This window comes from Mastigoproctus giganteus, chromosome 7 (assembly GCF_048544385.1).
Source record: "Mastigoproctus giganteus isolate SK-2022 chromosome 7, ASM4854438v1, whole genome shotgun sequence".
Lineage (NCBI taxonomy): Eukaryota > Metazoa > Arthropoda > Arachnida > Uropygi > Thelyphonidae > Mastigoproctus > Mastigoproctus giganteus.
Genome location: NC_143581.1, coordinates 90,654,866 through 90,676,899, shown reverse-complemented (window position 1 = coordinate 90,676,899; position 22,034 = coordinate 90,654,866). Strand labels below are relative to the sequence as shown.

The following is a 22,034-nucleotide window of genomic DNA, read 5'->3' as shown; positions in this document are numbered from 1 at the left end:
TTTCTAAAGTAACAGTTCTAAAGTCAAAAGTTAAAAAAAAATATATCCCAAGATATGTGTAATAAACAACAATGCTTATTTTAACAGTTCATATATGTAAATGAATCTTAGATATTGTGTGTGAAAAATTCATTGAATTTCTTCATAGTTTTAAATGATGTTATCCCCTTTAAAAGAATAGTTAATTTTTAAAAATAATATTTCTGCACGCATAGTGAGAGAAGACTTCATCTTTTTTGAAACAGAAGCTGTTCATGCTAAACCAAACAGTTGACTTTTCTCCACTATCACCCCTAGATCTTAATCTGTCCAATGAGAGTTGTGTTGACTGTTAATTTCTATATCTGATCAGCAAATCAATCTCCTATAAACAATTCTTGGGCATAATAAGGTTTTCATGTTTGGGATGGATTATGTAATGTGTCATTCCACTTTCTGTTGGGTGAATAGGTGCAACACTTGCATCTGTCCATGAAAGCTTCCCACAAAGAAATAGTTTTAACTAAAGCCACCAATCTCATGAAAATCTTTTTTCAGGTCAAATACTGTTCTTATATCTCAAAATAGTTATCAGGCACTCTGTATTTTAAACTATACATTTAGTGAGATGGATACAGAATTTCAGTTGTGACCATATTACAAACAAAAACAGCATATAGTCACATTTCAAAGGTATTTACAAACTTTCCCTCCCCACAACAATAATTACTGCTATGCTACAGAGAGGTGGGAAAAACCTGTTTTATGTCAATTTATCAAGATAGTTGTTACAAAAACTGAGATATACAGATAGCTTAAAATTATTGGGCACCAATGAAAAAAAAACTCTGCCATTGTGACGGTAAGATTTGAAATCTATTTCATGCTTACCCTGTAAATTAGGTTTAGGATTTCATAATTGTACTAAAACTAAATATGAATACAATAACACTTATATGGCATACTCCAAAACTGTCCATTCTTATTTTCAGTCTTACAAATTCTGAGAAATGATTCAATCAAACCTGAGCAACATTTTATTTGAAGGGCTTTCATCCATTTATGGAAGATAGTACCTAATCCTCATTCATTGGTAGTTGTACTCCCATAGAGGATAAAATATTACTGGCAGGACCCGATAAGCCTTGCTGAGCACTGTATGATTCTAGAATATTCTTGAGGGCTGTTAGATCAACGTCAACTGGATGAAAATCATCATATTCATCATCAATATCTACCCGATCTTCATCCTGTTTAAGAGATAAGGCAATTATATGAAAAGCTTAAATATTTATTACATTCGACATAAATATCACTGGTTAAAGTGATCAAGTTCTAATACCTTCCTTTCCATTTTAGAATGAAGTTACCTTTATGAAACCAGATACATTTCCAGGATAAAAAAATTAATTAAGCATATCTTAATATTATAAATGACCAGTAAACATGATGAATTGTGTTTTGTTTGGGTATAACTCTCTTCTACCAAAGTGGTTAATTTAAAAATGAATTTATGTAGTTTCCTTCTTGCCTCCCAATGTTCGGGTAATTTTGAACCATTAAGCTGTCTTGATGAAATGGGCCATGGCTGAACTCAATACGTCTAAAGATAAAAATCTTTGTGATTCCTTAAGCTTGAGGAATAGATCACAATTACATGGACTCGCATCATGACCATAAGGATGGAGAGATAATGCTTCCCACATGTAATCAGTGAAAGCAAGTTGCACAGACTGTGCAATATGAGACCTTCATTGTCCAGCATCTGTGGTCACTAGTTGCTGATGACCCTTTGATTACTGACAGCAACATTTAGAGGGAAGTGATTGTGACCAGTTCAGGTTCAAAGTCTGGCAACAGGGTATTTAAAAAAAAAAATCTTTGCATTACAATTTCTTTAGTCTTGCTCATCTGACAGCAAATGTAGCAGGAGGTGACTTTTCAGTTTTGTAATACCTCAATTGAGGTTTGCTGATTACTTCTTAAACCATGTTATCAATTACTGCTGACTCATCACACACTTCCCAAATCTGTGCTGGCATTCAACCATGTAAAGCTTCAGTTTTGATAAAAGATCTTTAATCTGACCTGAAGCATTGTCACCATCCAACTTCAACAGCTTGAAACAGAAACTCCGTTTCAAGCTGTTGAGGTTAAAATTATTATCCTGATAAATGTCAGCTGTGCACATTACTTTTGGGATAACCTTGTATATTTTTTATCTCTAGATTATAGAAATAGCTAATTAAAACTAAGTGGTCAAATTTCTCATTAATATTGTTAACCACACACAAAAAATTCAAAGCACTATAAGTATCCATTCACTGACTATGGCAGATACCCTTGCAAACAGAAAATACTTAAATGAATGAAAAAAAAAAAAAAAAAAGTGATTAGCCTTTATGTGCATAAATACTGTAAATATTTAACAAAAGAAGACAGTACATAGTGGGCTTGATGTAATGAAGATAGAAATTAATGAGTGAAACCTGGTTTTACTTTCATTTTTTAACCATTACTTGTTGCTTCATCTGTTGATGATGTAATTAAGTTCCCCTTGGCTGGAAAATCACTGAAATATCCTGGCCACAGGCCCAAATATTTCATTCCAGGGTTCCTTATGACTAGAGAACCAGTTTCACTATTTTAACACAAAATATTTATATGGTTAAAGCTATTGAATTGAAATTATTGCACTCATTACCAAAATGCACTAACACACCTTAAAGAATTCATGCTACACCGCACACTTGCTGTTATCTGAAACAAAGGTGACCACCCAATTCGATACTGAATGATGGTTTGTATATATATTTTTTTGACCAGTGTGCTTGAACAGCAGGCCCTCATTACAACACGGTTTACTATTCTTATATTATAACTCGTATCTCACTCTAACATTCTTTTACCAGCGTACAGATTGAATTTTTGGCATGTTTAACAAAAATGTTTCATCTGATGCAGTTGATATAGCTATTGAAAATGAATAGCAAAACAGCATTAAAACATTTCCCACATTAATTCAATTGCAGTACAGTGACTTGTCATGTAGTTCTGAGATCAACATTTTAAAAAACGATCGAGTATATTGCTTGTAATATTTGTGTCATATGCATTTATCCCCGAAGTCTAAACATCAGTCATTACAGTGTTAGACATTGTCCATAATGGACAGTTTACTTGAATACTGTATCATAATTAATGCAATGCAGTTACATTTTCAAAGAGTTAATAATGGCGGATAAGAATTAAAAAAGCAACATCTGGACATGGTACAAAGGTAAGAAAAAGACTGAATTTGAAAATTAAATTAGACATTTTGAAGCGAATCGATTCCATTCAACAACAAGTGGATGAGTGCAATAATTTAAGAATGGCAGATTTAACTGTAAGAACAGTTATAAAAAAATAAAGAATTAATTTTAGCAGCTGGAAAGATAGCTGTTCCACTGCAAGCAGCTAAAGTTAGGGCTAGGCCGGCTATTATGATTAAAATTGAGAGACTTCTAAATAATTTTATTGAAGATAATATCCAACACAGAATTGCATTAAGTTAAATATTATTAAAAAAAAAAAAAGCGGAATCATATAAAACTAGTAAGGTTTGGTTCAATAGATTTAAAATCCAGGGAAAAGCCGCAAGAGCTGAAACATTCAAAAAAGAACTTAAAATTATTGAAGAGGAGTGATACTTCTCAACAAGTTTTAACATAGACGAAACAAGACTTTTTTGGAAATGAATGCCTAAAAGAAGTTTCATATATAAAAAAAAAGCCAGTTTCAAAGCAGCAAAGGATCAGTTGACTTTATTGTTGGATGGTAGCGCTGCAGGGGATTTCAAAGCAAAACCCATTTTAGTTTACCAGGAAGAGGGCCAAAATCGACCAAAGATACAAAAACTCGACAGCCCAGGGCCATCGGATTAATAAATTCATGATCTTAATCGGCATTTTAAGTTTAATTTTGATATGTGATGTAGTTACTTACCACATAATGTAATGGAGAATATTTTACACAAATTTTTGAATATTAAATATTTTTACCAACATTTGTGTATCATTCCGCTACCGTTTATTATTGATTAGGAATATCCTATGGCACAGACCGCAAATACATGTTACATTACAGGAGTACGGCGCTCGCTTAGCACTCTATTTTTCCAGAACAAATTATGAGGGGCATTCAAAAAATGTCACACCTGCAACCATCTCTTGGTATAATTGCGCAACAAATGTTGCACCTGCACGGAATGGAGTTCATATCGTGTGCCCCTGGTAGGCAAGTTTCGTTGGTGTTAGCAGTTGTGTAGGAGCAAGCATTCATAATGGCACATCGGCTAGAATGTTACTCCAAGTTCGAAGTATGCAGAACAGTATGATTTTTGTGAGCAAAACGTCTGAATTGTTCCAATATTCATCATGAAATAATGGTGGTGTATGGGGAAAATGCAATGTCACATTCAGCCATAGTGAAGTGATAGCACAGAATTGACGGATGCTGATTGAAAAGGAAGGCCGCAGACGTGATACAGGTTGATGAAATGATTCGCAATAAACGAAGACTGACAGTCGCAGAAATGGCAAAGGAGTTGGATATTTCAATAGGCAGTGTTCATTCCATCGTCCGCAAACATCTTGACTATCACAAATGTGAGCATGATGGGTTCCTCATTCAATGACAGATGAACAAAAAGGTCAACATTTGTCTTCTCTAGCCTTCCTTCAATGCTATTCTGTGGAAGGCCATGACTTCTTACACCGCATCGTCACTGGCGATGACAAGTAGGATGACAAACATGGCTACTGGGTTTTTTTGACTGTGAAGGAGTTGTCTACACGGAATTTATGGCAAAAGGCACAACAATTAATGCTGCCCCATACTGCCAAACATTACGGTTTTTGCGAACAGCCATGAAAGTTAAGCAAAGGTGTTGTTCTCATTCAGGACAATGCCACGCACAACACGACACTTGCTCCAAAGTTTTGGATGGGAGGTATGGCAACATCCACTGTACAGAACAGATCTTTTGCTTTGTGACCATCACATCTTCAGAAAGCTGAAAGAACATGATTTGCAAACAGCAGTTCGATGGTGGATGAATGACCAAAGAGTGAATTTCTATCATCATGGAATCGAATGTTTATCACACCAACTTAGTAACTATGTGCAAAAGTAATGCAAGGTATGTGCTTTCTATTGCATAATGTTACATACCTCAAATGTCTTTTGGGCTACAATGGTTGAGTGTAACTTATATTTTGAATTAACCTCATGTGCGGAAGTTTGCCTTTAGCCAGCAAGTGGTTGATTGCTTAAATAGATTCAAGGCAGAACTTGACAAACATTTGGAGCGAGTGGATGGGTGAAATAAGTTTTTTTTTTTTTGGCTGATGCTATATAAGTTTGCTTTCTTGCATCGTGTGCCTTTGCTAATGCTATATAAAATTGTATTGATAAAGTAAAAATTTTAACTTTATTAATTTCACATGAGATGCCGTTTCCCTGATTTACATATATTGTTAATAGAATGTCATTTTAAAACTGCAAGTGTGAATACTAGTGATATTTCTTTGGTAAAAATTGCAGATGCTTTAAAACTTACATTTCTCGGCATTTCTGAAGACACCTGACTAGGTCCAGATGATGATGTCAACCTTTCAAAACTCAGTCCAACATTTGTAAGAGCTAATTCTCTATCCATCTGTTCCATATACATGTTCATGTCTTCTACGAGTTCAGCTGCTTTTTGAGATGGATTTTCTTTTTTAATGCCTGGAGGGGGAAAACACTAAATATTTGAGCTCAACTTTATTACAATACAAATGGTGGCAAAAAGTAAAATTCATTATTAAGTAGAAATAAATGATATAGAGTTGGTAACAAAATGCAAGACTTTTTTTTTTAATATGAATTGCTTGGATGGATGTTTTCCCTATAATCCCTTATCTATAGGAAATGGTACATGCAATGTTCACTATTTATAATTAAAATCTACTGATTATGTATGATTTCTGAAAGGCACTACATTGTGAAATCAAATGAGATAAAAGCCACCTTCATACCATATGTTAATTGAATGCAAGTTTATCAGTGATTCCTGGCTCGTGGAGGGTTAAGTATTCCCCTTAATTTCAATGGAAATCTGTTTAAAGCAGCAAGCAAGTGTCAGTATCTGTGAATAACTGCAACAGTAAACATGATAAAAAAAACAGTTTTAATGCACATTAATGAAAAATTACAATTAAGATACATACCTATATATACAATTATGTCAAAATTCATTAAGACTTCACACAAATGATGGGGTTAGAGTTAGCTGACTATTAACGGCAATATGGCAGTAACCATGCCCTCATTAATTAGGCATTCTCTCCTCAAGTGACAATGTTCAGTCTCACACAATACATAACGTGTATGCAAATAACATTTATACAGTGATAAATATACATCAAATTATTCAATCAAGTAATTTCTAAACATGGCATATAATCTGTTTCATATACCTTTAATTAGCCAGATACTTGGTTAGCTCTAAGGTTATCTTAAATTTATAATGGGGATCAGAACAATTAATGAGAATTAAGTTATTCTTCATGAGTTACATAATTTCCCTACCTTGGGGGCGGCAAAATATTCCCATCAACATAATGTTACACAATTTCCCTAGAATCTCCTGGGGGTTGTAAGCAATGCTTGCCTATAGGTCAGGCCTCTATTAACCTTTCTTTTAATGTTTAATTTTCTTTTTTTATATTTCCAATGCTTAATTCCCCCTCTCACTTTATATTAACATCACCTTAACTAATATACACAATCCATCATATACACTCTAGTTTCTGTTCCTCTTCTTAGAGTGCATGTACAAAGTATATGTGTATATATGGAATCAAATTTGTAGTTGCAGAATCCTCATTATATTCTTATAATGGTCCGCTCATCAATTGGTCCGCCCCATCTTACAATTTCCATCATCATAATCTGTCTCATTGCCATGCCACTCTTACAATATTAATAGTTCATTCTGTCCCTAATGTAACTATTTAGAATCATTCCACTTACTTGAGATACTTTTCTATTCATCCAGGGGCTTCGACTGGCAGTTCCTTATGGAGTCCTTGAGCTAGCCTCCTGTAGTAAAGGTTCCGGTTTTCAAGACATTTGCAATCATTCGGCATCCACGGGCGGCATACATTCTGGTGACGCTAATTTTCTAAGTATTGGGCTTAGTATAATAGTCAAGTATTTTTTTAATACTAACTTTCCAACAACCAGAAACTACAGTTATCCGGCATCTACCAATCCCCATTAGTGCCGGTTAACTGGCAGTCTACTGTATTACTTTTTTTTTTTTTTTTTTTTTGAAGCACATCGGACTTGAGCTATGAAAAGTTACCCTCCTTTCTCCTATTCCCACTGGTCATTTCGACGAACTGGCCACTATCAGCACAAACGATCAGGATTTCTCGATTATTTGGACAGCTCTATTACCACCTAATGATATCCATTTTTAGGCAGATGTTCACGATTATACTTTCACTCTGACACTCTTTACCAATTCATTTCATTAAGGCCTTGGTTATACCCAAAGGGGTTCCCCCCCCAGCTTTTATTTTTGTTTAACTCTCTGACTTCCACACTCCTTGCTAAACTTTTTCAGAATGCATGCTTTCTCTCTCTCTTTTTCTTCCTTGAAGCTTTCCACCAATCAGAGGGCTTACTACAAAATGCTCCATACAGTTTTCAGAATTTTGTTCCCTTTTCTCTAAGGTTCTCTCCCTCTCTCAAATTCTAATTAGTTACACTCTATATTAGGAAGTGATTGACAAATGTATGCAATGGATTACTTCCCCAGCGTACCTTCAGGTGTGACTAAGATTACCTTTCCCACTAATTGGAAATTTGTTGCTTTTGTGTGTGTTACACTAACCTAAAAATGATTAGCATTATTTTACTCATTTAATTAAATTATTACCTTTATCTCTCTTTAAATTAATTTCGTTAATTTTTCATAGGTCACACTGTAGATTGTATACAGGGTGTCTCAAAAATATTGGTACAAATGTTTAGAGGAGGTAGGTAACATCTAAAGGAATGTGAATCGCATAGGAACCCATAACCGGAAATGACACGGGAAAGTAGTAGCAGAAATGACACAAGACAGTAATTAGTGGCAAACATTTATTTGACATAATATTAACAATGGAGTACGAGATGGATGCATTTCATGATGCATTTCGATAAATCAGGTGAGTGGGGGCCAGTCAACGGATCCCCCACGGCCAATCCATCGACGCCCAAAATGCCTGTTCAAATGGTCACGAACACACCTTCCATAATGGGCAGGCACCCCGTCATGTTGAAACCAAATGTTGCACCTCACATTTGCTGGAACATCGTCAAGTAACCCTGGTAGAACTTGTTCAGGAAAGATCCGATATTTAGCGGAGTTCATGCGGGATGGTAACAGGTATGGGCCGACTAAGCAGTCACCGACCATACCTGCCCACACTGTGTGGGTTGTCGTGAGCCCACACATGAGCATTGTGCTGATTGAATAAGCTTCATCCGTGACCAAAACATAGGCTGGAAAATTCAAGTCTTGAACACTTTCTTGGAGAAACCACTGCGCAAAAGCCACATGTGCAAGATGATCTTGGGGGATCAGTAACTGAACCCTTTGGATATGAAAGGGGTGTAAGAAATCGTTGTGCCAGACACGCTGTACACTGCAACAAGACTGAGGCAACGGCACGTGTGCTGGTAGTAGGATTATTCTGGATGGCATTCAACACACTTTCTTCCATGGCGGGAGTTTGTGTTGAACGTGGTCTGCCCGCACTACTCCTGTTACCTCTAAATGACCCATAATCGCACAAATTTTGATGCACACGTGCAAAGAAACGGTGGTCCGGTACATGTCTGTCTGGGAAGTGGCCGACCGGGCTAGCCGAGTGGGTAAAGTACCTACCCGGCAACCCAAAGGTCGCGGGTTCGATTCCCGCCTCGGGCTTGGATCAAAGTACTGCAAAAACCTTGGGAGGTGCAATATGGCCACAGAAGCCGATGCGCCAACAACTACCAAATCAAAAAAAAAAAAAAAAAAAAATCTGGGAAGCATTCTCCATAAATTCAATGAGCGGCTTGTCCATTGCCCTCTGCTAATCCATACACTAGGTGCATGTCTGCCAGTTCACAGTTCGTATATCGATGCATGCTCTTCGTGCAGCAACTACTGCTTGAATGAGTAAACCAGAAATTTTCCCTCTCGCGAACTGATGAACAGCGCCATGTACCGACTTACAGTGACGTTTCCGGTTATGGGTTCCTATGCAATTCACATTCCTTTAGATGTTACCTACCTCCCCTAAACGTTTGTACCAATATTTTTGAGACACCCTGTATAAATCCCCCCCCATAGTCAAATGTTTCCGTCTAATTCTCTAATAGCCCATACTCCTTGTAAGATTAATGTCTTACACCGATGACTTTAAATGTAAAACACGTTAAAAATATGCTTGCGGCAGGACATATTAAATACCAGGTACTGAATTTATATATATATATATATATTTTTTTTTTTTTTTGCGGATGCTTGCTTTCTTGCAGCCATATACCACTAATAATAATAATTGCAACTCTTCCATGATTGAATTGGTCATGTGAGAGACATGATGTTTAAGCAATGTTGTTAATTTAGTTTCTTGAAGACAAAAAGGCACTGGGTCATATTGGACAAGAAGATCCTGAATGTCATCAACATTTTTACAATTCCACTGAAGGAAATTGAGCATTATTTAGTTTAATGTCGTCTTCACTTTTTTGAGGGCTGATGGTGATCAGGTTTATTCTTTTTTTGTGAAGTATGGCTTCCTGTGTCTTCCTCTGTGAAAATGTTAAGAACTAGAACTTTTTGGTGGCCTTTTTCTTCGATTTCAATGTTAACAGCCTTGTTTATGGTAGTTGTTTTATTATGTAAGGGTACCAGTAGTGACCTGTTTGGGTACCAGTTGTTGTTACTCGCATAGCAGTAGTCACTGGTGTTGACTTCTGAATTATTTGAGTGAAAGCAGGTCAGGTGTTATTTTGAGCCTGTACATTTTGTTCAGCTCTGACCCACTGAATCAATCTCTCTTTTTTTATTCTCTTCCAGAGGGGACAATCTCTATAGTAAGCAGTGTGTGGGCCACTGAAATTTGAGCATTTATGCTCTGCATGAATGTGCTCAAGTGACTAAACATCTGCAGACATTTTGGGAATGAATAGTTTTATTTGACAGATGTTAGAGATATCAAAGTTTAGGACTATGTTCAAACAGAACACTTTTTTTTGTAATTGATTTTTCAACTCTTTTTCTGAGAGGTTTATGAGATCCCACTTAATTATTACATACCTAGAGGTTTTTGGAGTAGTACGAGGGGAAATGTAATGAACCTGCAAAGGATGTGATTCATTTGGAGCCATTCACATGAGTCCTCAAACATTTGGTTGTTTTTGAGGATCCTATGAGATTATACACTGGTGTTCAAAGAAAGTGCATCACCTAGGAATTTCACATTTCTAACCCTTTTTCGCAATGGTATGTTACATTAATGACTAGCATCACAAATAGATATATAAACAAAAGATATTTATTAATAGTTAACGCAAAGCTAAGTAATATTTGACAGGTACTCTCAAAATATTGCAAAATAATCATTTTACAACCTTTATACAACGGTTTTGGTAAACACTACAATTATGGCCTCAAATTTTGCCCTGATGACAGCAGCACACCGTCGAGACATTGGCAAGATCAATTTCTGAAGATAATCAATTGATAGTTCATGGTTCCAAACATGAATTATGGCTTCCTGAAGTTCACAAAGGGTATTTGGTTTCTTTCTGGCAACTGCAGATTCCACACAATGCCAACAGTTCTCTATAGGATTCAGGTCAGCAGTCTCTTGGCCAGCTAAGAGTTGTTGTTGTTATTTGGTTTTTAGGAGCATTAGCAACTAAGGCCATATTGCTCCGGGATATGCGGTGATCATTCCCTGACCTTTCCGCATCCTCCGTATTTGGTGGTGACAGGCTCGAACCCCGGTCTAATCAAGAAGCGTGTGCTACGCACTGCTGCTCCTTCCCACCTGGCTACGGAGGCGCCGCTAAGAGTTGTAATGGACCATTCTTCCAATCATTTTTTCACCTATAACAAATGTAAACACATTACTGTCGAACCTTTAATGCAGAAATGAAGCTAAAGTAACTACAGAAGTGCCTACTTACACTTTTCACCCAATGACAAAGAGCAAAGTAGTCTTGAAAGATGCAGCTACTTGCCATGTTGAAATGGTCTCTAATGGTTGGCAGCATTTTGCCTTCCAATATAGTAGCCAGGTATCTATTTGCATTTATGGAATCTTTTATAAACTACAGGTGACCTACTCTGCAATATGAAATGCACCCCATATCATTTGGCTGGTAGGGAATTTCACTGTAGACACAATACAGTCTGGATGGTATTCTTCACCACATCTACAGCGAATTGTTTGTCTCCCATCAGAGCCATGCAGGTTGAATTTCTTCTTATCCAAGAAAATAACTGACTTCCACTGCTCGAGGGTCCATATAACATGCTCCTTTTTCAGACCTTTTTCATTTTTTATGTGAGGAGGGGCTTCTTCTTAGGATGACAGGCTACAAGTCCATTTTTGAAGAGGCATCTTCTGCACTTGCTACCACTCCTGTATGCTCTTCTCATTCTCTTTTCAGCTCAGGCGAAGAAGCTTTACGGTTTTTAAGGCATAAATGCTTCAAAATACAGTCCAGTTTTGGCGTAGAGACTCGTTTGCATCCGGTTCCTTTTTTCTTATCAGCAAAACCAGTATTCTTGAGTTGGGAAAGAAATCAATTCACTGTTGACTGATTACAAGACACTATAAGCAATACGATGGGAAGAACATCCTTCCTCATGTAAAGCAACAATAGTATTCTTTCTTCTTGTCGTCAACTGTACATAACTTGCCATCCTGACACAAGCAAGGAATGACTGCACCTCTTGCAGAGCGTGCTTATATAACTTAAAATAACAGCTGATGCAATATTATGTCATCGCCTACGTGTGTCAATCTTATGTGATGCAATTGGTAAGAAATATTGCCATATACTTAGATTAATTGGATGACAATTACAATTTTAAGGGGTGATGCACTTTCTTTGAACACCAGTGTATGTATTTTTGAATTTTAAAAAGAAGAGAGACTAACTAGACTGTCCTTGAGTATCGTGCGATACAAGATGCATTGGAGCTCTTGTTTTAACAGTGACAATATTTTGGTAGTTAGCAATGCACAAGTGATCATGTAAGATCATTAGATTCTGCAGGTTTCTAAATCATCTGAATCTCCCCATTTGTCAGTATTCATTCCAGCTGGAGGTTGCAGCTATGGCTTAGAGCCTTCTGTCACTTTTATAAACTTTGTATAATACACAAAATTAAAAAATGTGCACTACTTATAACTCTTTCTTGGATGTTTATTTAATACAGCAGAAAAATGTTTATCGGAAGCAGCAATATAAACTTATGAAAACTGGTATCAAATCAATAATGAAGTGAAAAATCAGTATAACTACTACAATTACAAATAACATATTTTAGTGGTACTAACTAGATCAGTGGTTTTCAACTGGGGTGCTGCAACAACATTCTTGGGGTGCCGTGTAATTTGGGTTTAAGTTACTTAAAATATTTTGCTAACATACAACCATAATGACATCTTCAATGCCGATGAAACTGGACTCTTTAAATTGCTACTAGATAAAACACCTACATTTAAAGGTGAAAAATGTAGTGGCAGAAAAAAAAGGCCAAACAACGGAATAAAAGTTCTCCTAGCAGCAAACATGTCTGGCACAGAGAAGCTTCCTCTTTTAATCATTGGGAAAGCCCAGAAACCTTGAGGCTTGAAAGGTTTGAAGACATTACCGATTATGTATTAAGCAAACCAAAAGGCATGGTTGACATCACAAATCTACAAAGAATGGATCAGAGACTTAGATCACTGGATGAGTGAGAAGAATAGAAAAATTTTGCTGTTTGTGAATGATTGCACTCCTCATTATCAAGTAAACGACCAACGTGCAATCACTGTCAAGTACCTACCACCAAATACGATGTCAGTTCTTCAGCCACTGTTTTTTAGAAAAATTACCGAAGAATGCTATTAAGCAAAATTCAATGCAAAAATTGACATCCTGCAGGCAGTGTATTTATGTGTTTCAGCATGGGATGAAGTTTATGAAAAAGTGATTGCTAACTGCTTCAAACATGCTGGATTTACCACCTTGAATGATGCAATGTGTGAAGTTTCGCTTGCTTCTTCCTCTATTAATTGTGAAGAATAGTCTGTTAATAGGAAGAAATATTTGGGCATATGCACCATCATCACCTAAACTTACAGAAAAATTAAGCTTCAAAGATTGCACAGAAGTGGATGCAGACACTCAATGTTTCAGGATATGCAAGAATGAAGAGGAACTCATTGCAGACGTAATGGAATCTTCTGAAATTTGTAGTGAAGATGAGCAACCTACTGTGGTTGAACAAGTTCAGTGAAAGATGCTCGTCAAAGATTAGAACTTTTACGATGATTTTTTCAAGCTAGCCTAACTGTGAAAGTGAAATAACTGCTATTGTGCACCTTCATAATTCTCTTTTAAAACATGCCCTACCATTGATTGAAACAGCATGTTTTGACAGATTATTTTAAAGTATTAAACAATTCTCTTGTTAGGTCTTAATAGGTATGTAGCTATGTAGTGAAATTTACAATTTAATAGTAACCTTACTGCACACTACAACAATGCAAAATTTAAAATCATAATTTTCTTGTTTAATACATATTATAAATAAGATTATACTATATTGTATTAGTAGAATTACATTAAATGTTCAAGCTTTTACTTGTTTTATTGCTGATTTTATGAACGATTGATATAATGTCCATTTTTCTCATTCCCCTGGGGGATCATTATATAGAGTTCATTGTAGTTTTTTTTTTTTTTTTGTGGAGATCACTCCTTGATCCTGTAATTCTTGAATAGATCCTATTCATTTAGATATTTTGAGTGGTATATGGAATCACTAATCAGAAATCTGTCAAAGACAGTAAGCTTCAACAGCCATGATGACAAATGCTTTGGAGAGTTTCTACTAAGAGATTGCTTGATTGCATAGCCTCTTTACTCACTGGAAGTGCATAAACTATCTTGGATGAGAAAAGCCTGCATATTATATGTAGAGGAATATGATGGTCCAGAGCTCAGTGGCTCTAAAAGTGAGAAGGCACATTAAAGTTCATTTTTTCTCCATTACTCCTTGGGGAGGAGTGTCTCTACCCTCCAGGTTTCCAGCCCGATCAAGCAACACATTTCAAGAAAAAAAGAAATGAGAATTCAAAGTAAATCTAGTTGTAAAGGTGCACTGGTCATCATTGTAGTTTATGCGCAAGGCACTCTGGAAAAAACATACAGTAAAAAGGAAATGGGGTGCTACATGAAGAATTTGCATACATAATTTTATCATAATTTAATGAATACCTTCACCCAGTAGAACATCCTCTTCCCCTTCATCATCAGTGTAACCACTCATAGAGGAACTGGACTGTTCACCATCTGATTCTGGAATAGAAAAATCTAAAAAAAGATGGTATAATTACTAACATATTTTAGACAATAACTGAAACTGCAATTCAATAATCAGCAACATTCTAAGCAAGAATGATTTATAAAAAGAGTTGCCAGAAATGGTGGTGAATGAAATCTAGCATATAGCCCTTATTACTAAATAAGGTTGATTATTATGAGGGCAAGTCAAATGAAAATAAGAACTTTTTTTTTTTTTTTTTGTGATAACTAATACTTTATTTTTCACAAAATTCTCCAACACAGTTTAGGCACTAATCTCACCTAATTTTTATACTTTGCTCATAACAGTTCACTTCACTTTCTATGTGGAATTGCCATTCTGCTAATCTGCAAATGTGAAAATTACAAGGCATCATTGTCTGATATGTAAATTGAATACTCAGTTATTTCCAAATACAGTTTTTGGATGGTTGCCACAATATGTTGAACCATGTATGGTCATGCATTCTTGGGTAAGAAAATGACAAATCACAGAACAAATCTGGGGATTTGTGTGTTTTTCTAAGTTGACGTTTTCAATTTTATTTGTAATAAGCATGAGAATAGCCTTCCCAAGTTTGAGATGTGGGTGTGTGTGCCTCTTTGGAAGAGGAGACATATGTTTGTTCCCCTGAAGGTAAGTGTTACTTTGGTTCTTTAGCTTATTATATTTGTATGTTTACTTTATTATTTTGAAAGTAAAATTGGAGGGAAGGACCGAGAGCTATTGACTTGGTATCAATTAACTAAGCCAGGGCTCTTCCATATAGAACCCTATTCAAAACAAAATGAAATACAGGTGACCCTTGGTGACAGTTTTGAAACCAGAAGGCCAAAAATATCAAAAAACTATAAAAATTTCAAAAATGCACAACTATAAATAATGGATATGATGTAAAGAAACAGTATAGTCAATCAGAAATGAGAGCTATTCCCATCTACCATCTAAGCCAATCAGGAATGAGGTGGCTGGAGGTAAGAGAGGAGAGGAACACTCAGTTTGCTTGTTGGTGTACTATTGTTGGGCCACTATTTTAATTAAAAATTGTTGATTAAAGTAATAAAATAAGAGCCGCCCTGTCTAGTAAGAAAAGTGCAGTAAAGCCAAGTGAATATGAAAATGTTGCTAAAACGTGACATAGATTTATCATGTTAGAAAAAAATATGGAGGTAATTTGTACAATGGAAGGTTGTCAGACAAGTCCTAATGTGTGTAAAAGTATGAAATTTCCTCCATTCACTGTGAGTACCATAATGAAAAATGCAGATAAAATAAAACAATCAAAGAACATGCTGTGATGTAAGTTATAGCAAAACTAAACTTTTAGAAAAAAATGGAGAAGATTATTGTCATTGTGGGTGGATGACTTAAATAAAAAACATTCCGTTGACTCAAGCTATTATTACTAATAAGGCAAAGTCAAATTTTTGAAGATCTTAGGAAAAAATAGGGTAGTGATGAGATATTTTTAGGTAGCAAGGGATGGTTCATGTGATTTAAATCTCAAAATGCCACTGTGTGAAATTAAGTGGCAAGGCAGCTGTAGCATTTCCTGCAGGATTTCAAGCCTGATCTCATTTTTAATGTTGATGAGAGCCGGCTTTTTGGGAGAAATTGCCATCACGAACCTTCATTGCCCATGAAGAGCAGTCTACACCTGTTTCAAGGCCACAAAAGACAGGCTAATGCTTCTGCTGGGTGCAAATATTGATGACACTTTAAAATTAAAACTAATGTTGGTGTACCATTCATAGACACCACATGCTCTCGAGGGCCTAAACAAAGCCACATTGCCAGGAAATAGAACTGGATGGCTTGGGTAACACAAGAAATCTTCATGGATTGGTACACAAACTATTTTTGCCCTACTGTGTTCCATTTTTGTCAAGAGAATGAGTTACCAGCCAAGGCTCTTCTTCTCTTGGACAATGCCCCTGGCCATCCTGCAAACCTTGCTGAAGTAAGAACATCTCTGGACGTCAATGTTGTTTACATGCCACCAAACACGGGGGGGGGGGGAGAATTTCAATATATCTTAGCATATAGGCATGGGTGGAACTCGCATGTCTAAACAAGCCAATATGACCTTCATTCTGAAGTTAGATAATTACGGTTGTAGAAGTGGTTTAACATGCACCATATTAAAACATTCTACAAGATGGAACAAAATTTCTGTCTACTATCAGGTAGTCTGTTAGCTGATTTAGCACACTGTCTGCAGATGAATGGTACCTGCTGGGTGGACATGGTACCATTCATCTGCAGATTGATGAGAACTACAACAACCCAATCCCACAAACTGTGCTCTACTAAATTTTGGATTTTCTGAATATGGTATATTTGTGTACACTTGGGGGTTGTCTATTGGCTTTAATGTCTCCTGTAGGCAGAGATCTAATGGCATAAGTCATTGGTATATTAATGGGCATACAAGGAGGAGGATTCACAAAACGTTTCCTGTTTGTGGGGCAGCCATTCTTCCACAGACATGACAGGCCTCATATGAGCCAGGAATGAATAGTGTCCAGTATGTTCCATTAGTGGATCCAATTAAGATTTTTCCTTCCATGTTAAACTTGGCCTAATGAAAAGCTTTGTGAAAACAATGGGCAAGACGAATTTGAGAGGATTACTTAAGTAAGGAATTTCCCAAGATCAGTGCTGTGAAAGTGAAAGCAGTATGAAATCATCTGCAATATGAAAGTACTTTGGGTAACCACAGGTCTCCTACTTTTACAGTCCCGAAATTGCTCAATGTATGAGGGTTATCCCAAAAGCAGTTAATTTAAAGTGAATTTATTTTATAACACATAATATACATTAAAAACCTTCTTTGAGTCTTTCCTTCAACTACTTCCCAACCTTCAGGTAATTTTTGAATGTCATTTAACTGTCTAATGAGACAGATCACTGCTGCACTCAATACATTTAAAGAGGGAAATCTTGGTCCATGCAATGGTTCCTTAAGCAAGTCCTTGTGTTGTCACGAGCATGAGCACACCAGCTTCCAACTTCTGTGCTGACTCTGATGAAGAAATGTATTCAGCTGCTGATTTTCCAAGTAGCAATAATGTTTCTATAATCATAGGCCATCATGATCATTTGTTTCACTTTTGGTTATTGGCGGTGATGATAGATGCTTCCACTGAGCTGATTGTGACTTCAGTTCAGGTTCAAAGTCGCATAGCCATGTCTCATAAATGGCAACAGTGCATTTTAAAAACTCTCTGCCTTTTTGTCGTTAATGTGTGAGTAACTATGTTACAATGCAGTCCAAATCTTATAAACATCATATAGGCTACAGTGCAATATTATTATTATAGGTCTGGCAGTTTGCCATTAGAAGCTTGAACTGATAAACAGAGAAATGTTAGTTTGTTTTCCATGGATACTCAATGCCACTGATACCATGCATGCACAATGCTTTCATTGTCTTCACTCACATCTAACTCACTCAATTTTCATGAAATTTTATAATTGGGTCTTTTAGTAAAATATGTTGCCATTTTGTTTCCAAAATAATGCCAGTGTAGCTCTTATCAACATGTCTTTGAATGGATGAGATAAATGTTTTTATATTTTTTATTATTACTCAATCTAGTCTTGGATGCTACTTTTGGTGTTTCAGAACAGCGCTTTGGGATAGAATATTTTTCAAAATAAGACTAAGGTTGTCACCTCTCCAGGTATAAATCCATCTTATCTTGAATGCAATATGATAACTAACCTAAACTGGAAATTATAAATCTGTATAAGTAGTTTTCAGGATTGCTGTCAATACTTCTTTCAGAATTTTAATAAAACTCAGCTTCTTCCAAAATCTGACATTATTCTGTGGGAAAAATTCCATCATTTAATGATTTTTGTTTTTTCCCCCATCTGATTAAAAAAAAAAAAAAAAAAACCCTTTTAATAACTGTTAGAGGATGTAAAAGAGGCAAAACTAGCAGACTAGTTTCACATACTAATATGTGAAAATAAATACTCACCTAGAATAGCATTAACAGCATCTGAAAACACATCTGGGTCAAAGTCAACTTTCTGCTTCTTATTTTTTGAATTGTACTTAGGAAATTCAGCACCATCTAAACTTGATGTATGGTTAACAAATGCTTTCAAACTGGAAGTTATTTTGTTGGCTACACTCTCCTCTTGGCTAAAATCATAAATTTTGAAGAGAAATAAGAGTCAGAAGGTAGATTTGCAGATTAAAAAATGAGTGTAATATCATAAAATTTTATGTAACTGTATGAAAGCAAATAAAATTTATATAAAACTGTCATTATACAACATCTGTGTTGCTCTACTCATGAAAACTTTCAATAGTATACTGCAATTTTTTTCTCAAAGAGTACCATCAACCTGTTTGGAGACTGCTATCTCCTCCTTGGTGGGAGGATATGTACCATGAGTATAACTGACAACCCAGTTGTGAAGTGATTGCACAATATGAGAGATCCTAAAGAAAGCATAAAGTTTAAATTTCAAGCACAGAGAAAGGTACTTAACAGTATGATTTAGTGCAATGCCCTGTACTACAGGATGGCAATGACATATGGGTACATTTAAGTGTTTATTCTTGAATAGTTAGAAATGTTAGCAATTTTTATGCTCAAATTTTCAGAGATGCATTCTTACTTTGACAAACAAGTTCCTGAAGGCATACACCAATGTTTGTAATGATGCAACATGTTTTTGTTAAATAGCAGGTTTCCTGGGTAAGAACAACTTCTCTTTAAAGAAACACAAGAAAATGTCATATTTGTTCAAGTCTGGATGCAAAGCCCAAAACAGTGCACAAATAAATCCAACATGACAACAGCTGTATGTGGTATTGCTGTGAGTTAACATTTTTGTTAAAGAAGGATCCAAATAAAACATGACTTGATAGGGATGTGCTGTTGCCCAAAACTGTATATTCTACATGCTCGTAGTCTTGTCAAAATGAAAATAAGCTTCATCAGAAAACCAGGTGTTGTGTAACACTGCATTTCTTCTCTCTGCTCATATGGTGAATTTTCATAAAAATGAAATTGATAAGTAAGAGACTGCAATCTTTTTTGCAAACAATTTCAGGAACTGCTCTTCTTACTAACTTTCCTGGCTATGTGAGATCATTTTTGTTCCTTCCTCCCTCAGTCTTCCTCTGCAAACTGGGTTAAATGAAGCACTATATTTCTTGTGGACATCCATCAAGTTTCAAAATAAGCTTGAAATCTCTGAATAGCACACATACTTTATGTTTCAGAAAACAAAAAAGTGCAACTTTATGCATTTTTTTATAGCTGCATACAATTTAATACTATTGCATAACTGTGCAGTCATATATCTTTTCCATAGCTTGAAACATCTGCTCTAAATTTAACTTCTTATACTCTTTGGCATCTCAAATTGTGCAAATAAGTTGCATCTGTGTTATCAGCTCAGCATGTATACCACACACTGTCAAGGAGTTTAAATGGTGATGGCTGCACTGAACTAAGAATGAATAACAGTATATTTTCCATCTAGGGAAAATGCTACTTATTCAGAGTGCACAAGTATGGCATCTTATTAAAGGATTCACAATATGACATTAATATAAAACCACTTCTGTGTAGAAAACTAGATTTAATGAAATGGAACACACACACACACACACACACACACACACACACACACACACACACACACACACACACACACACACACACACACACACACACACACACACACACACACAGTGGATTCCGGTTATTTGGGCCACCGGTTAATCGGGGCAGCCGTTTATTTGGGCTAAATCTTAAAAATCAGAACTCAATTGAGAAAATAGCCAGGCTTTACTTTGCTTAATGCTGTTTAATCAGGGCAGGAGAGCATAGCACTGGGGATTACCCTATGATTGTCTGTGACTGTACCACGTAGTTCAGTCGAATTTCTGGAGGTCACAACCATAAAACAATTAGCAGTCACCTGTGTATTGGGCTTTTCTGTTAGTACAATCTATCATAAATGGATAGTAAACTCGATCTTATTGAATTTACGATAATACCGACAGCTGGAATTCTGTGGGTTATTATGGTGAAATGTGTTTACACTTCCATGAAATCTTCAATCATATAAAAAAAAAAGATTTTTTTTGTTTTCAGAATCTTCTCTTCATTCCTATTTTTAAAGCTCCGTAACTTGTTACTCTTCTCACTTGTGCGTATCGTGTTACTTGCAATTTGTGTGTGCTGTGTTTTTGTTATTGATGGCTTATCTTTTTACTATTTTGAATTTTAACCCCGACCCACAAATGTCAGTGAACAGAAATGTCAACTAGTTAGTATGTACATATTACAGTACTTATTAATTATTCCGATTATCACGTATCATTTAATTTTTTTTAATTAGTAAGGTAATAAAAGGTAAATTTGTGCTTAATATATCTTTACTTTTATAGCCTGTGGATAATATTCCTCCTATTTTCGCTAATTAGAATCGCTGTTTAATAGAATTAAAATTCAATTCACTGATCACAATGACCAACACTTACTACACATTGTATAGTGAACGGTACTATGGTGAGTCCATCGTAACGTGGGGGTTCATCGTATTTTTAACTATTTACACGAAACTTCAGATAATTGGGGCAGCCGCTTAATCAGGCCAAAATGCATATATATAGTCAATTCCAGTTATTTGGGACACATCGGGACTAGTGCATTTTGGCCCGATTACGTGGCTGCCCCAATTATCCGAAGTTTCACGTAAAAAGTTAAAAATGCAATGCACCCCCGCTTTACAATTGGTTCACTGTACAATCAAATCACGTTACAATGGACTCGCCATAGTAAAGTACCATTCACTATACGATGGCTAGGAAGCGCTGGTCATTATGATCACGTTTGTGAATTGAATTTTAATTCTTTTAAACAGCAATTCTAATTAGCAAAAATAGGAGGAATATTATCCACAGGCTATAAAAGTAAAGGTATATTAAGCACAACTTTATCCTTTATTACCTTACTAATTAAAAAAAATTAAATGATAAGCGAAAATTGGAAGAATTAATACTTACTGTAATATGTACATACTAACTAGTTGACATTTCTGTTCACTGACATTTGTGGGTGGGGGTTAAAATTTAAAACAGTAAAAAGATAAGCCATCAATAACAAAGAACTCGGCACACACAAATTGCAAGTAACACGATACGTGCAAGTGAAAACGGAGTAACAAGTTACAAAGCTTTAAAAATAGGAATGTAGAGAAGATTCTGAAAATTTATTTTTTTATATGATTCTTCGAAGATTCCATGGAAGTGTAAACACATTTCACTATAATAACCCACAGAATTCCAGCTGAGTATTATCACAAATTCAATAAGATCAGGTTTACTATCCGTAGTTCGGTCGTTGACAATCGT

General features: G+C 35.8%; 1 protein-coding gene across 2 annotated transcripts in view; it reads right to left on the bottom strand.

Moving 5' to 3' along the window:
- Positions 1-993: 993 nt before the first annotated feature.
- ecd (ecdysoneless cell cycle regulator) overlaps positions 994-22,034 on the bottom strand; it is a 152,480-nt gene continuing 131,439 nt past the window's right edge. For both annotated transcript variants that reach the window (XM_090377004.1, XM_090377005.1), the window contains 4 exons: positions 18,634-18,800; positions 14,557-14,652; positions 5,582-5,751; positions 994-1,229 (listed from right to left, as the gene is read on the bottom strand). In XM_090377004.1, coding sequence (XP_090233130.1) covers positions 1,056-1,229; positions 5,582-5,751; positions 14,557-14,652; positions 18,634-18,800 — 607 coding nt within the window. In that variant the 3' untranslated portion in view covers positions 994-1,055. The remainder of the gene's footprint in view (positions 1,230-5,581; positions 5,752-14,556; positions 14,653-18,633; positions 18,801-22,034) is intronic.